The sequence below is a fragment of the Pteropus vampyrus genome, unplaced genomic scaffold, assembly GCF_000151845.1.
Source record: "Pteropus vampyrus isolate Shadow unplaced genomic scaffold, Pvam_2.0 Scaffold306, whole genome shotgun sequence".
In the NCBI taxonomy this organism is placed as follows: Eukaryota; Metazoa; Chordata; class Mammalia; order Chiroptera; family Pteropodidae; genus Pteropus; species Pteropus vampyrus.
Window position 1 is genome coordinate 204,895 of NW_011889087.1, and position 13,856 is coordinate 218,750.

At 33.8% G+C, this 13,856-nt stretch overlaps 1 protein-coding gene across 9 annotated transcripts in view; it reads left to right on the forward strand.

Moving 5' to 3' along the window:
- CDC27 (cell division cycle 27) overlaps positions 1-13,856 on the forward strand; it is a 59,759-nt gene that overhangs the window by 5,785 nt on the left and 40,118 nt on the right. For all 9 annotated transcript variants that reach the window (XM_023521582.1, XM_023521584.1, XM_023521583.1 and 6 more), the window contains one exon: positions 8,749-8,824. In XM_023521582.1, coding sequence (XP_023377350.1) covers positions 8,749-8,824 — 76 coding nt within the window. Of the gene's footprint in view, positions 1-8,748; positions 8,825-13,856 lie in introns of those variants that run through there.

A 13,856-nucleotide genomic window follows, 5' to 3' on the forward strand; every position in this document is an offset into this window, starting at 1 on the left:
AGTAGATGAATAGGGAGGTAATCTCAGCCCTGCTTGCTATCAGCTACCAATTTGTGGTAGAATAGTCCATTCCTCACCCCATTCCCCAAAAGAGACACCATCACTCAGGAATTTAGAGGTGCTTGAGCAGAGTGATATTGGAAGTTGTATGTGTCATTCTCTGAAGTGGCAAGTTTTACAACTGAAATATATGGAAGCTTGAGTTGACTGCCTTCACTATCCCTTTATGACCCTCTTAAGAATTGGTGATAAAGGAATTTTGTTCTTAGCAAAGCTTGATTTAAAATCAGAAATGGATAGAACTCTTGCATATAGTACTTTATTTCTCCCATTTCTTAATTTTAAAAAGAAAAAAAGTTCAGAGTTCTGGGACTTTATAGCTGTAATATATACGTGTCAAAATTTCATAGTGATCAGTAGTAAGTAGTACTAAGGTAGCTGGTGAATCATTTGCATCTTTTGTGACTTATATGTCACAAAAAAAATTGTGGCAGATATGCTGGGAGATATTATATGAAGGAAACTGTTATATATATGTATATATACATATTTATAGAATTTATTTATATTAAGAGATGGGAAAGAATATGGTTTTAAGTGCCTAATGTGCGCCAGTCAGTATACTTAGGAGCACTATATATGTATCATTTCATTTAATCCACACAGGTCCAAGAAATAGAGCTCCATTTTTCAGATGAGGAAATTGAGGCTGAGAAAAGTTAAAGAGAATTCCCCCAAAGTCACACTGCTAGAAGTACTGGCACACAACTTTGAGCAAAGGTCTCCAGCATCAAATCCTGGGTATATTCTTTCTACTCACCATGCTCTTTCATTTACAACAAAATTAAACAAGTTCTTAAGAAATCCTCATATTTTATAAAAGAGTAATTAGGTAGTGATTATTTGCAATACAAAATAATTCTTCTATGTGCCATGGAGTTTCTTCTAATAGAAATTTCCAGAGATCCTCAACTATTGGATATATAAGAATACAGAGAAACTTAAGGCTGAGACTAATTTATAAGATGCTAGCAATGGGAGGACTGCCAGAAGTAAAAGATCATTTGTTTATTTATTCAATGTACATTAATTAAACACTTGCTTAAAATGTATATGACAGATGCTGGGATTATAATAATGAGTAAAAACAGATCCCTACATTTCTAGAGTTTATGTGATAGTAAGGAAGATATTATACAGTACTCTCTTAAATAAATGTAAATTATAACAATGAGAGTATTATAAAAGAAAGGTACTTGGTGCTGTTAGAGTGTATAAGAATGCCTAATCTCATCTGAGGGTCCCAAAAAAGGCTTCCCTGAGAAAGAAGTTTAAAGAATGACTAGAATTTGCATGGTTTGGAAGAAACAGGGAGCGTGACTGGTAAAACGAATTGGACGTTTAAAAGACCTTTGGCAGGAGGGTAACATGGCAGGTTTGAGGGGCTGATGACGGTTGTTGTGCTAGCACAGAGAGCATAAGAGAATGTGATACAAGATTAATTGGAGAGATAAGAACAGACTATACCATACTGCCTGGTTTGGTGGCTTTGGTTTTTACCGTTAAGGACAATGAGAAACCACTGAAAGATTGAGTTTCTCTCTTTCATTATTACTCCAGTTGCCTAATTTAAATGAGTATCATTTTGAAAGATAGCTATATGCATGGTGCCAGAACCCTAGGTCATATGTGATCTGGTAGAACACTGGAAGGACTCATCAGTTCTTATGGGGTTTAGAAGTCAGCCAAGCACTATTAGACTTATCTCAGAGGTGTTTTTATCCTTATTTTACAGATGACTAAAACTAAAGCTCAGAAAAGTGACTTGGTCATCTTGATTAGTAAGTGTCAGAGGGATTCCATTTATCTGCCCTGGATTGGGATGTGGCGGTCATATTAAGCATTCATGAAATAATTGTTGAGTTAAATTAGATTCGAATACCCTTTAGCTTGTTGGGTATTATGATGATGATGATGATGTAGTCCCAGTGTTGAAATTCTCTTAAAGAGAACATTCATAGTTTATCACCTTACCTTTTATCTGTCTTTGCTATGTTGTAATGTAGAGGAGATATAGGTTAGATAGCAATGACTCTGCAATGTATTTAAAACCTGCTCTTAAATTTACCCCTTGCCAATACCACATATTTTTGTTCTAAAGTTCAGCTTCCTGATTATTTGATAAAAGAAACAAAAACACATTGACCACAATGACAGTGACCAAATAGGTGCCTATGAAATAATGAATGTCTGGCTTATTCATGGTTTCTTATTGTCAGTAGAGAGCTGAAAATCCAAAATGTTATGGCTTTGTGCAGCCTACCTGACGAACTTCATTTTCTCAAGTTGGTTAAGTTTTGGGGGTTTTTTTTGCTTTTTTTTTTTTAGCTGAAATCAGGGTTGTATAGCAAACAAAGTAGATGCTCAATAAATATTTACTGACTGAATAAATGATGTGTTTCAAAAGTGGTGGGCATACTGAGTAAGGTAATAAGACAAATGATAGTAGTATGGAGGGAAATATATGACACGATCTAGGTTGCTATTAACCAGAAAAATCCGGATATCTTCCAGGTTGTTACAAATCACACCACTAAGAGATTTTATTGCCCCCTAATCTGTGCCAACCCTTCTGACCCATATCTCCTTACTAGATTCTTGCTTCCTTTGCTCTTTAATGTTTTACTTATTGGGTCAGAGAAGAAACAAATAGATGTTATTTTGTATTTATACTGTCAACATTAATGTCCCCTTTTATTCATATTAGTAAAAGTTAATTATAATAGGAATGTCTTAACTTGCGTTTTATCTCCAGATTGGGCTTCTGAAAGCTTGTATGTTCAGTAAATGGAGTAATTAATATTACACAGGATAGATCAGTGAAGGTTTCATGTAAGGTAGAGGAATGTGTAAACTGAATTTTAAAGGAAGGATAAGTAAAATTTCAGGAGGTAGAGGTTAAAGACAAAGAACAGCTCAAACAGAGGCAACAGTGTTAGCAAAAACTCTGAAATATAAAATACAGAGGATGTTTAGGGACCTATGGAGGCTTTTTCTGGTTCTAGACTATAGGCACCTTTGGTGAGATGTGAAAACAGCTGTGAAAGGAAGGTTAAAGCCAATACCACAGATGGGATTCGAATAGTTTACTGAGGAGATTGTGCTTTATCTGGAGATAATTATTTTGTAAATTTTGAAAGCTGTCCAAGAGGAATCATTAGAAAGTTTTGATCAGGGAGGAAGACATGATGATATTGAGGATGGTAGCAGCTAAAATGTATTGAGTAATTATTGAGTAGGTATGTGCTAGGAACCATTATGTACTTTACTGGATGGAATCTTCTGCTTTAAATGGAGAAACTAAGACTTAAGAGATGTGAAGTTACTTGCCCAAGACACAAAACTAGTAAGTTGTGGAATGTGGATTTGGACTCGGGCCTCTCACTGTAGTCTTCTGTTTAGCAGTGATGATATTTAAGGAAGGTAATTCAGGGACAGGATGGATTATATTAACAGCTCACAGGCAAGAAGACCACTTAGGAAAGTGGTCTTTAAGAGGTTTTAAAAGAAGATTCTGTTTTGGACTGAGACTAGAAAAGAGTCTAGATTCTAGGTACCTTTCTCGGTGCAATTCTAAAAAGATGGTCACTCACTAATCAGCCCAATAAAACCTTTTAAATCCATAATGTACCCAAATTGAATTATCAGTATGTTTATTATTTCATGTATACTTACCCATTGTCTGTGACCTTGTATAGTGAAAAAGCATTTTGAGTTTCAAACAAGGAGCACCTCTCCCAGTGTGAGCAGCATTAGCACTCAAGACACTAGTACTGTCGTAGTCTCTAATGTGCAAAGAGAAGGCGCCCTTCTAGGTCAGGAGCTCATCTCTCCCCTTTCTTCTAAATGCAGTAGCCACCCCACCCCACCGCACCCTACCCCACCCCACCCCATCCTTCCTTACCCATGATCTACTGTACTCTAGAAATAGTAAATGGAAAGTTCCAGAAATAATTCATATGTTTTAATTTGCACACTATTCTGAGTAGTGTAGTGAAATCTAGCATCGTCCTGCGCCATCTCACCCAGGACGTGAATCATCCCTTTGTCTAGTATTCACTGCACAGCCTTCTTATCATCAAATTGACTGTTGCGGTATCACAGTGCTTATGTTCAAGTAACCCTTATTTTGCCTAATAATGTCCTCAAAGCACAAGAGTAATGATGTTAGCAATTCATACATGCCAAAGAGAAACCATAAAGTACTTCCTATAAGTTGAAAGGTAAGCACAGTACAATAAGATTTTGAGAGAGAGACTAATTCACATAACTTTTAACACAGTATATTGTAACAGTTGTTCTATTTTATTTTAGTTATTATTAATCTTTTACTGTCTAATTTATAAATTAAACTTTGTCATAGGTATATATGTATAAGTAAAAACATAGCATATGTAGGGTTTGGTACTATTCAGTTTTAGGCATCCACTCGGAGTCTTAGAACATATTCCCCACAGACCAAGGGAGACTACTGTATCTAAATTTAATTCCACAAATATTTATTCAGCATCTATTGTATATCAGGCTCTAATGCTGTCTCACATCAGCTAGACCAGTAATTCTTAGAACCAAGCAAGATGTCTGTGAACCGCCACCACTGTATATAGATTTTCCGTATATATGTGCATGTGCTTTTTTGGGGGATCCCCATAGCTTTCATGAGTTTTTCAAGAATATACTGTAAAAGGAAGGGGAACTACTTATCTAGAAATGAAGAAGAATGGTTCTGAACCCTGAATGTTTACCAGTAAAAAGTTTTAAAAATAAGAATATCCAAACTCAACCTCAACTTTCAGGGATTGTAATTCAGTGAATTTGAGGTACAGTACCATCAAGCAAGGATTAATAGCCACCAATGTTGACTGGAGTAACTCTAAAAGGTACTCCATCAGAACAAACTATTTGTTAATTACTGTACTCCCAAGTCTAGAAAATGCCTGGCACACATAGGTGCTCAGTAAATATTTATTGAATGAATCAATAGTAGAGCCCTGCAGTTCAGAAAAGTTAAAAAAGATCCCCCCTCCCAATTGCTTTATCATTCATGATAAATTATGCTGGAATCAGTAATGTTTCCTAACAATAATAGTATACCTTTGTACTCTAAATTGCTAAATATGTTGTTGACACCCACCACAGGCAAATGTTATCAGGAGAAGCAAAGCCAACAAGTAGTAAGGAGTGGGAACCTCAGATACTTGGCTAATGGTATGTAGAAGAGTTATCAGCAGCAAATATGGGAACATTTTATTGGGGGTGCTGGCTGTTTCAGCATAGCCTGTTTTGGGTAACTTTTTATTTAAGTAGCTCTTACTGGGAAAGAATCATATAGTAATCTAACAGTACTTCTTAACAGGTCCTGTTGGTATTTAGTGGCCATTTTTCTTTTCCCATCTTCTTTATTCCCCAAGTAATAGAGAGTGCCCTCCAATTACTGAGTCTTCAGAGTATGGTATGATATTTCAGTATTCTAAGTATTCCTTTCTATGAGATTGAGGGGAATTGTAGGATTAATTTATTAGAGGTATTCTAGAAACAATGATATATGCCATCTGGCAGAGAACTGAAGTATGGCAAAATTACAATTTATGAACCCCTTTCTCCTCTGTAAATTATGGGTAGGGCTATTGCAACAAATTGGGCTTTTTGGCAACAAATGGTCTTTAGTATGTAGTTTATTAGCATCTGAAAATTCCAGGGTTTCCCTTATTTAGAGGAAATAAATAATTTTTATGCATATATGTTGGAATCATGTTACAGACTATGCCAACCACTTCTGAAAATATTGGAGAAGAGTAAAATGGCGTTGATATTCAATTTCAGACCAAAGGGAGATTTCCCTGTAGCCCAATTAATTGGGGTGGATTATGAAAGGAGATGGTGTTGTAATTTGTTTCCATTAACATGTAGGATGTTTTATTAGGTATAAGAAATGGGTGAGGGCCAAGAAGAAACATGAAGACCTACAAAGAAGAGGCCATGGAATTTGAGTAATTCAAATCTTTCTTTTAAAGCAAAGGGATATGATCTGAAGAATGAGAAATTATTTTAGTCACAACATTTTGAATGAACATTAAATGAAACAACCTCTTTGGCTTTGGGGATTCTGCTGAGCAGGGATGTTTTTAATTAGAATAAGTCTTTTAGTCAGTCCTCTTTGAACTTTAATATGCATAAAAATCACCGGGGGATCTTGTTAAAATATATTCTGATTTAGTAGGGGTGGGGTCTAAGATTTCATGCTTCTAGAAAGCTCCCGGGAGATGCTAATGTTGCTGCACCAAGAACCACACTTTGAGTAGCAAAGTTTCTTGAAGTGGTGAGAAATGACTGGATTAAGAACATTAACATTGAAGAAAAAGTGCTGCCTGTGTGGATATAGCTTACTCAAAAGTAAGTTTAAATTCTCACCTTCCTTTCCCTTGCACCTAGACAGGAATGGTCAGATAAGACATCTCTGAGACTTTATAAAATTTAGGCTATATAGACAATAAGATTAAATAAACAAGAGGCTTTAGAGATCCCAAATGAAGTCTATTTACCATTTTTTTCTTGAGGAAATAGAAAAATATAACCCTGGGTTAAGTCATCAACTACTGTTAGCACTTTTAATTTTAAAAATTATAATGAATAATATAGCAATGTTATTAAACATTTGCTTGTTCATTCAAATATTTGAGCTTTACTACATCCAAAGGATATTAATCACTTAATAATGTAATCTAGATTTACTGTTATAATGTTAGCTAGTGATCTTCATTAGGTCATCAGAACTTACTGGTTTTATTGTAACTTTTAAATCATTCAACAAATTATCAACTGGTATACATGCTAAAAATAAAAAGCACTTATATCATGATCAGTTGTGAGATATCTCAAAAGTAGTTACTAAAAATATGTAAGCTAATGAATAATTTATTTTTTAAGAAAATTATTCGAAGACTTTTATATCTTATGGCAGACTAAAAGTTAAACCCAGATGGGTTAAAAGAAACTCCTGAGGTTTAGTGATCCTAAAGATGCTAAGTAAAATATAAATATATAAACACATAATTTACATATGCATAGTTTATATGACACACTCAAAATTAAAGAAAACTTCTCGTTTAGTGCTCCTAAAAATGCTGGGTAAAACAGAAGGCAAATCGCCCAACAGAAAAATGTATGACACATGAAGAGGCATTTGCCAGAAGCCAAATAAACATGAAATGAATTACAATGAACACAACCTCATTTTATTATTCAGAGAAATGCTGATTAAAAGCACTAGATAAGCATCTTACATCTATCAGATTGGTAAGTTTGACAGTACTTAGTGTAGAAAAGGATGTGAAGTAAAGGGAGCTCATAGATTGTTGGTAGGCATGTAAATTAAACCTACAATTTCAGAAAGTAATTTGACATTGCCTAGTAAAGATGAACATGTATATACTCATCAGTCCAGTAATTTCGTTCTTAAGCATATATCCTAATTTGGAGAGATTCTTAAACATCTACCCCAAGAGATGAATACAAGAGTTTTTATTGCAACATTATGACTGGAAAAAAAAACAACCTAGAAATAACGCAAATGTTCATATTCTGTAAAATGGATAAAATACATTTTGGTATATTTATACAATGGAAATATTATTCAGCAATCAAAATGTATGAACTCCAGCTACACCTCATCAAGGATGAATTTTCAGAACATAATATTGGGTTACAAAAGCAAATCATAGCAGAATACATATAATATGATTGCATTTATTTAAAATTCAGAACAGTAAACTAAATGTTACATTGCTTAAAGATGATACATACAAATATAAAAAATTGTGAAGAAAACCAAGAGAAAGATTAACAAAATTAAGGATGGTAGTTGCTTCTTTAAGTTAGAGAAAAATTATGTGACCAATGAGGAGCGCATAATGGACTTCAAAAATATTGGTACTATTTTATTTCTTGAGCTGGATAGGGAATACATGGGTCTAAATATTTTTGTTTATTATTACTTAAAATGTTCTATCTGATATATACTTAATGTTTCATAACTCTATAAAAGAAAAAGTATCTTCAAATAGATTAAAGGTTATTCCTATGATAGCTTTACTCATTTGTATTTTAATATGCTTCCTTGAGTAGTGGATAATAGGATGGCATTAAAGGTAATTCACTGGGGAAGTTTTTGTGGATGGATGACATACATTTGAACATCTCACTCACATGTATCATGAAAAATTATTGAAAACCACCACTGTAAGTTTAGAGCAATATAGTTTAGTGGGGTAGGCAGACCTGCAAACAAATAACTGGTAATATGACTACTTATACTAGAATTGGTATGTTTACCAAAAAAAAAAAAAATGGCTAGAGATCAGCCAAGAAAGCTTTATGAAGTAGTTGTTAAACTGAGTCTTTAGAGATGAGCAATTTATGAGATAGATGAGGGAGTCTGCATTCCCCAGTGAAGGAAAAGGAAGTACAAAGTCAGAGGCCTAAAAGTCCTTGGAGAGTCCAGTGAGTAAATTCCGATATGTGAAGGGCCTTATATAACACACTTTAGAGTTTGCACTGTGGGCATTGAGGTTTTATTACTTAAATTAGGAATTGGATGTTGATTTGAGGATTATATGCAAGTCTCTGAGCTAGGAGTTACCTTGAAACTCTGTATGTTTGTATATTTATGTTCTTTTTCTCCATTTGCAGGCTGCTATATGGCAAGCACTAAACCACTATGCTTACCGAGATGCGGTTTTCCTTGCAGAACGACTGTATGCAGAAGGTTTGTAATATATTCATTTCTGTAGAACCATAAATGAAGAAAATATATGAATTCCATCACTTTTTATAACTGTAACAAGATTCTAAGTATCTTTTTTTTTTTTGATTGATATTAGTTCATAAAAACTTTCCCCTATATCTGTATAGCTTCCTTATATGCTACTTTAAATAACTGTGTAGAGTTGCTTCAGGTTTTACACTGTGGTTTACTTAATCTTTTCCAATCTTTAGATATATTTTTCCAGGTTTTTTATTTGTTCTAATATTATGTGGTGAAGAGCATGGATTGGAGTCTACAGCCTCAGTACAAACCCTAACCCTGTTGCTTAAATATACAGTTGTATACTTTGGTCAAGTTATTTTATGTCTGAGTATTTCAGATTTCTCATCTATAATAATTGCCTCATAGAATTGAAGAATCAAATGAGATAATGCATTTAAAGCACAGTTTTCTGGCATGATAATAAATGCTCAGTAAACATCTAGTAATATATGTTTTATTTCTGTCATTAATTATTGTAATTCTCTTTCTAAGGTGATAATATACATAACTATGTGCAGCCTTTTTTTTTTTTTTTTTAAGTCATTTCCTTGGATTGTATATTCTAAAATGGAATTTACAAGTCAAAGAGTGTCATCAGTTCTACAACAAATTACTTTTTGCCCAGTTGATAACTTAGCTGAGAGGGGTGTAATCTGGTGTGTCACCAACCATGTAAGACTTCCTTTATGGTCCTATCAGTCTAAGATTTGAATGTATTTTTACATACCTGAAAATTGTGAGGTATTTTGTCTTGCATTTTTATAACTATGAGGAATTATGAGTGTTTTATCACATATTTGTTTTAAATTTATTCCTGTTTTGTAATCTATATCCAGATTGTTGCTTTTTTATTTTAATTCTATTTATTTTTATTATTCTGATATTTAAAATTTTTGTCATTGAACTCATCAACTTTTGTCATGTATACTCTCTCCTGTTGCGTTAGTACCTGGAAAATTGTCATCTTTTTATAACTACGATCAATATATGGTTCTTGATAATTTTTTAAAAATTAATAAATAATTCTTTTTTCTTTCCCACATGGTATTTTCTTGGTTTTATATTAAATTTTTAAAAAAATATTTGCTTTCTTTAGAATCTCTCCTATCTTCCAATAGTTATTTTTCTATTTTAACCCAATATCTATCCATTTTATAATTAACTCTTTATATTGTCTTTTAATATTTATTAAGGACTGTCTTTTCTCCTATCATTTTTTCCTTTCTAATTTATTCTTTAGTAAGAAGTCTTTATCTTTTTTTATACTTTCATATTTCTATGTGCATTTTATTTTTGCTTTGAAGTTTCACAAATATTTTGATCAATGCTAACCTGTAACCATACACACCACCTATAAATCAATTTAGGCAGGATTGACTCCTTACTATATATAGCCTTTCCAACATGATACAATGCTTCATTCTTTTTCCTCAGGCGTGTGTGTGTTTAATTTTCCTACTTTTTATATAAGCTCCCATTAGATTACTTGCCAAGAGTTTTTATTTTTATTTTTTTACGGTTGTTGATGAGCTTTATTTTGTGTGTGGTTTGTTCCTGCATGAATTGATAGTGCAAACTTTTCTGCACAGTTGTATGATTTTACTCTAGTAGTGTTTAGTAACCTACCAGAAGCATCAAAAGGTCAATGTTAGGAGTTTGTCAGGCATGTGTCACAAAAGAGCAAGGAATAAGAACATAAAGAAGAGACAAGATGTGGACCAGGAAATATAAACTAACTAGGAACATTAACACAGAAAGGGATTGGTAAATAAGAGACAACATAAAAGGTACTAGAAGTCTAGTTGAGGTTGAATTGGAAGCTATATGAGCATAATGTAGGAGAGGAAGACCAGGTGTGTAAAATTCTATCATTAATGAAGAAGAATGTCCTGAATTTCATAGCTGAGAGTTATGAGAAGAAGGAATGAACTTCAGGAGCATTGGATTTCACAAAATGGTAAAGAGTAATGCTTTGAAATAGTTTTGAGAAGTGAAAAGGAGACCAGACTTACCTTGACACTGATATAAGTGGGATATGAGGAAACTAGTATTCTCTTTGAGAGTGCTATCAGGTCCTCAAGGGAGACCAGGAGTACAGTAAGGAAAGTGGGAAGATCTGTGGAGCAGGAGTCTTGAGGTCCCAATGAAAAGATTTAGGAGAGTGAGAAGGAGTGAGAGAAAGGATGATAATAAAATAGATTACCCTACTCTGCTCAATTGTGTAAAAGCAAGGTATTTTATGAATAACCTACTTTCATATATTTTCATTGATACCTAGGCAGCATGTTTTGCTGTCTTATACTTATTTCTTTTTCAAACTTGTCTATTAAAACATAGGCAGTTTCTAGTTTATTATAGTTAAACTCCAAAAGATTGTAAATTAGTCATTGCAAATTCAGATAATTGGCAGGATTCCAGACTAAGCCACATAAAGCTATTTAATTCATTTTCTCTCTGTGTCTGATACAGTGCTTAACACTTGGAAAGTTGCTCAGTAAATGTTAGTTTCTCTCAATATAGGACTTAAGATACTTTATAACTATATTTCTATGAGGAAAGATTTTAGAATTTAAATACAGTGAGAACAGATGCTATTCTAGCTCAGTAATAATGACAACAGTAACTTATATATACTGTTTATTGATTTCTTAACTGTGTACTATGTACTCTAAGTACTTTTAATATTAATTCCTTATTTAGTGTTCAATAATTCTATAGACATTGCTATTGCCATTTTAGAAATGAAGAAACTAAGACCAGTGTTCACAGGCAGTAAGTGGTAGATCTCTCTGACTCTGCTGAAGGTAGCAAATACATGCTACTCCTCTGATTTACCATTAGTCATTACTAACCATCTCAGTACTTGTTCCCACTGAACCAGCCTCAGAATTCTTGTCAACACAGTGTTACTGGCTTACAGTATTAGTTGTCAGAGTCGGTATGCTAGATATAACCCATTTACCCCTTTGTTCAGTGGTCTCCTATGCCACTAGTGATGGCTCCTGTGTTTTAGAGAAAAATACCCAACAGGGCGTGAAGTTAAAGAAGTTGATAGGTAGGATCCTCTGTTAAGTCAAATTCTTGAAATAATTTGTTTCACTAGTTCCTCATCACTCGTTTGTCTTTCTCCTAAAAATTTCATAGATAGCCTGCCTAAGACGGTGGTATAAGCAGATAGTGTAAGAGAAAATCTCAACTCAGATATTCATTAGCCATTTGATCTTAGTAAAGAAGTTATTCTGAGCCTAATTTTCCTCATCTTTAAAAGGAGAAGTATCTATTTAAGAACAATATAATCTGTAGTCCTTTATAAGTTCCCTCACTCCCTAGCGTATTCTAATAAAGTGGCTTTTCAGATCTTGTACTCTGATACTTTCTATTTGAGTGTTTGTTGTTGTTGAGGTGTAGTTTGATACCCAGCAAATTGACTTCACAATCCACGAGTGAATTGAGACTTGCTGTTTGGAAAACCGTCCTAATCTTATCATCTCCCTCCACATCCCCTTCCACCATTTAAGCACCTATTTTCCTTCCCACTGCCAATACCCGATCTCCGTGACCAGGGTTTTTCTCCATTGCAAATTGGTTAACCTTTTGGACAGAACATAGATTTAAAGCTTTTCTCCTTGTTCTGAAAGATAGCGTGTAGTGCCTCTGAAATTTTCTAAGGTTCTTAATTGAAATTACATATAGTTTAACTGTTAGGAATGAATAAATAAGCGGTTAGAACAGTAGAAATAATCTTAGACTATATGGGCAAAGAATATATTAATACAACTAATATGGTAGATCCTTGGAGCGAGAGAGATGATTTATTTAAATTCAGAAAATTAACTAGTCTTAAGTTTTGCGTGCATTTCTTTAAAATAAGGAAATGCCCAGAACCTCTAAGAAAAGATGGAAAATTGCTATCTATAAATACTCTACAGGACTGGTGGTTGTAACTGGCAAAAGAAAAGGAAAAAGAAAAAACTGAAGGCATTGTGTCAGTATGCATTCCTTAAGTTATTTCGAGGGTCCTAGTCCAAAGCTCAAAATTGCTTGAAATCTAGTGTTTTATTTTAATATAGGCTTTGCATCTTATACTGTAAAATATTTATTTTTTAATATGAATTCATTTCGTTACCATCAGATTGTTCCCCAGTGTTCTACCTGTCTTAATGATTAATGGGCCAGATGTAGAAATTGCACTGGGTATATAGATTTCAGTAAATTGGGCTCAGTTGAAGAGAACTGAATCAGAGTAAAAAGTTTAGCATCAGTTTCTCTTCTCTTAGCCATGATGTTAAAAGCCCAAACTCACAGAAATATGTGACTACAACTGGCAACATAAAAAAAAATTATTTACCAGGTTGTGTTAAGTTTATCATTGAGGGGAATGTCTAGAATACTACTAAAAATGTGATATAATGTATCATTTTAGGCCAATTCGTAGAAATTTTGATAAATAAATCTTGCTGCTAGAAATTCAAGTCACTGAAAGGACTGAAAGGATGTCTGGCCCATTGGCCTATCCTTTTACTGTCATGGTTAAATTCTTGCCAGTAAAAAAGATTAAAAAAATTTTTTTTAACTGTCAGTTTTCATTTTTATTATGTGTTAGTGAATTAAGACTCTGCTCTTTCCAATGAACTTATTTTATCCAAGACTCAACTATTTAACTGCATTAACTTAGATGTTTCACGCAGACATCATGCACATCAAACTTAGTGCATGCAAAGCTGGATTTATAATGTTCCCGCCCTAATCTAAGATACTAAAGCTTCCTAGCTGATTTTCCCATATCTACTCTTCCTTGGCTTTTCCCTTCCCATCCTCACAAATCAACCCATTCTCTTTACTTTTCTCCTTTAGAATGCTTCAGAGATGTCTAATTATGGATCTATCCCTAAATCTTTACATAGCTTGCAAAGCCCTACACTGTCTGGCCATCTGCTTTCTCCTCATATTGCCACTTTCCCCTTCAAAAACGAAGGAGACTTTTTAAATT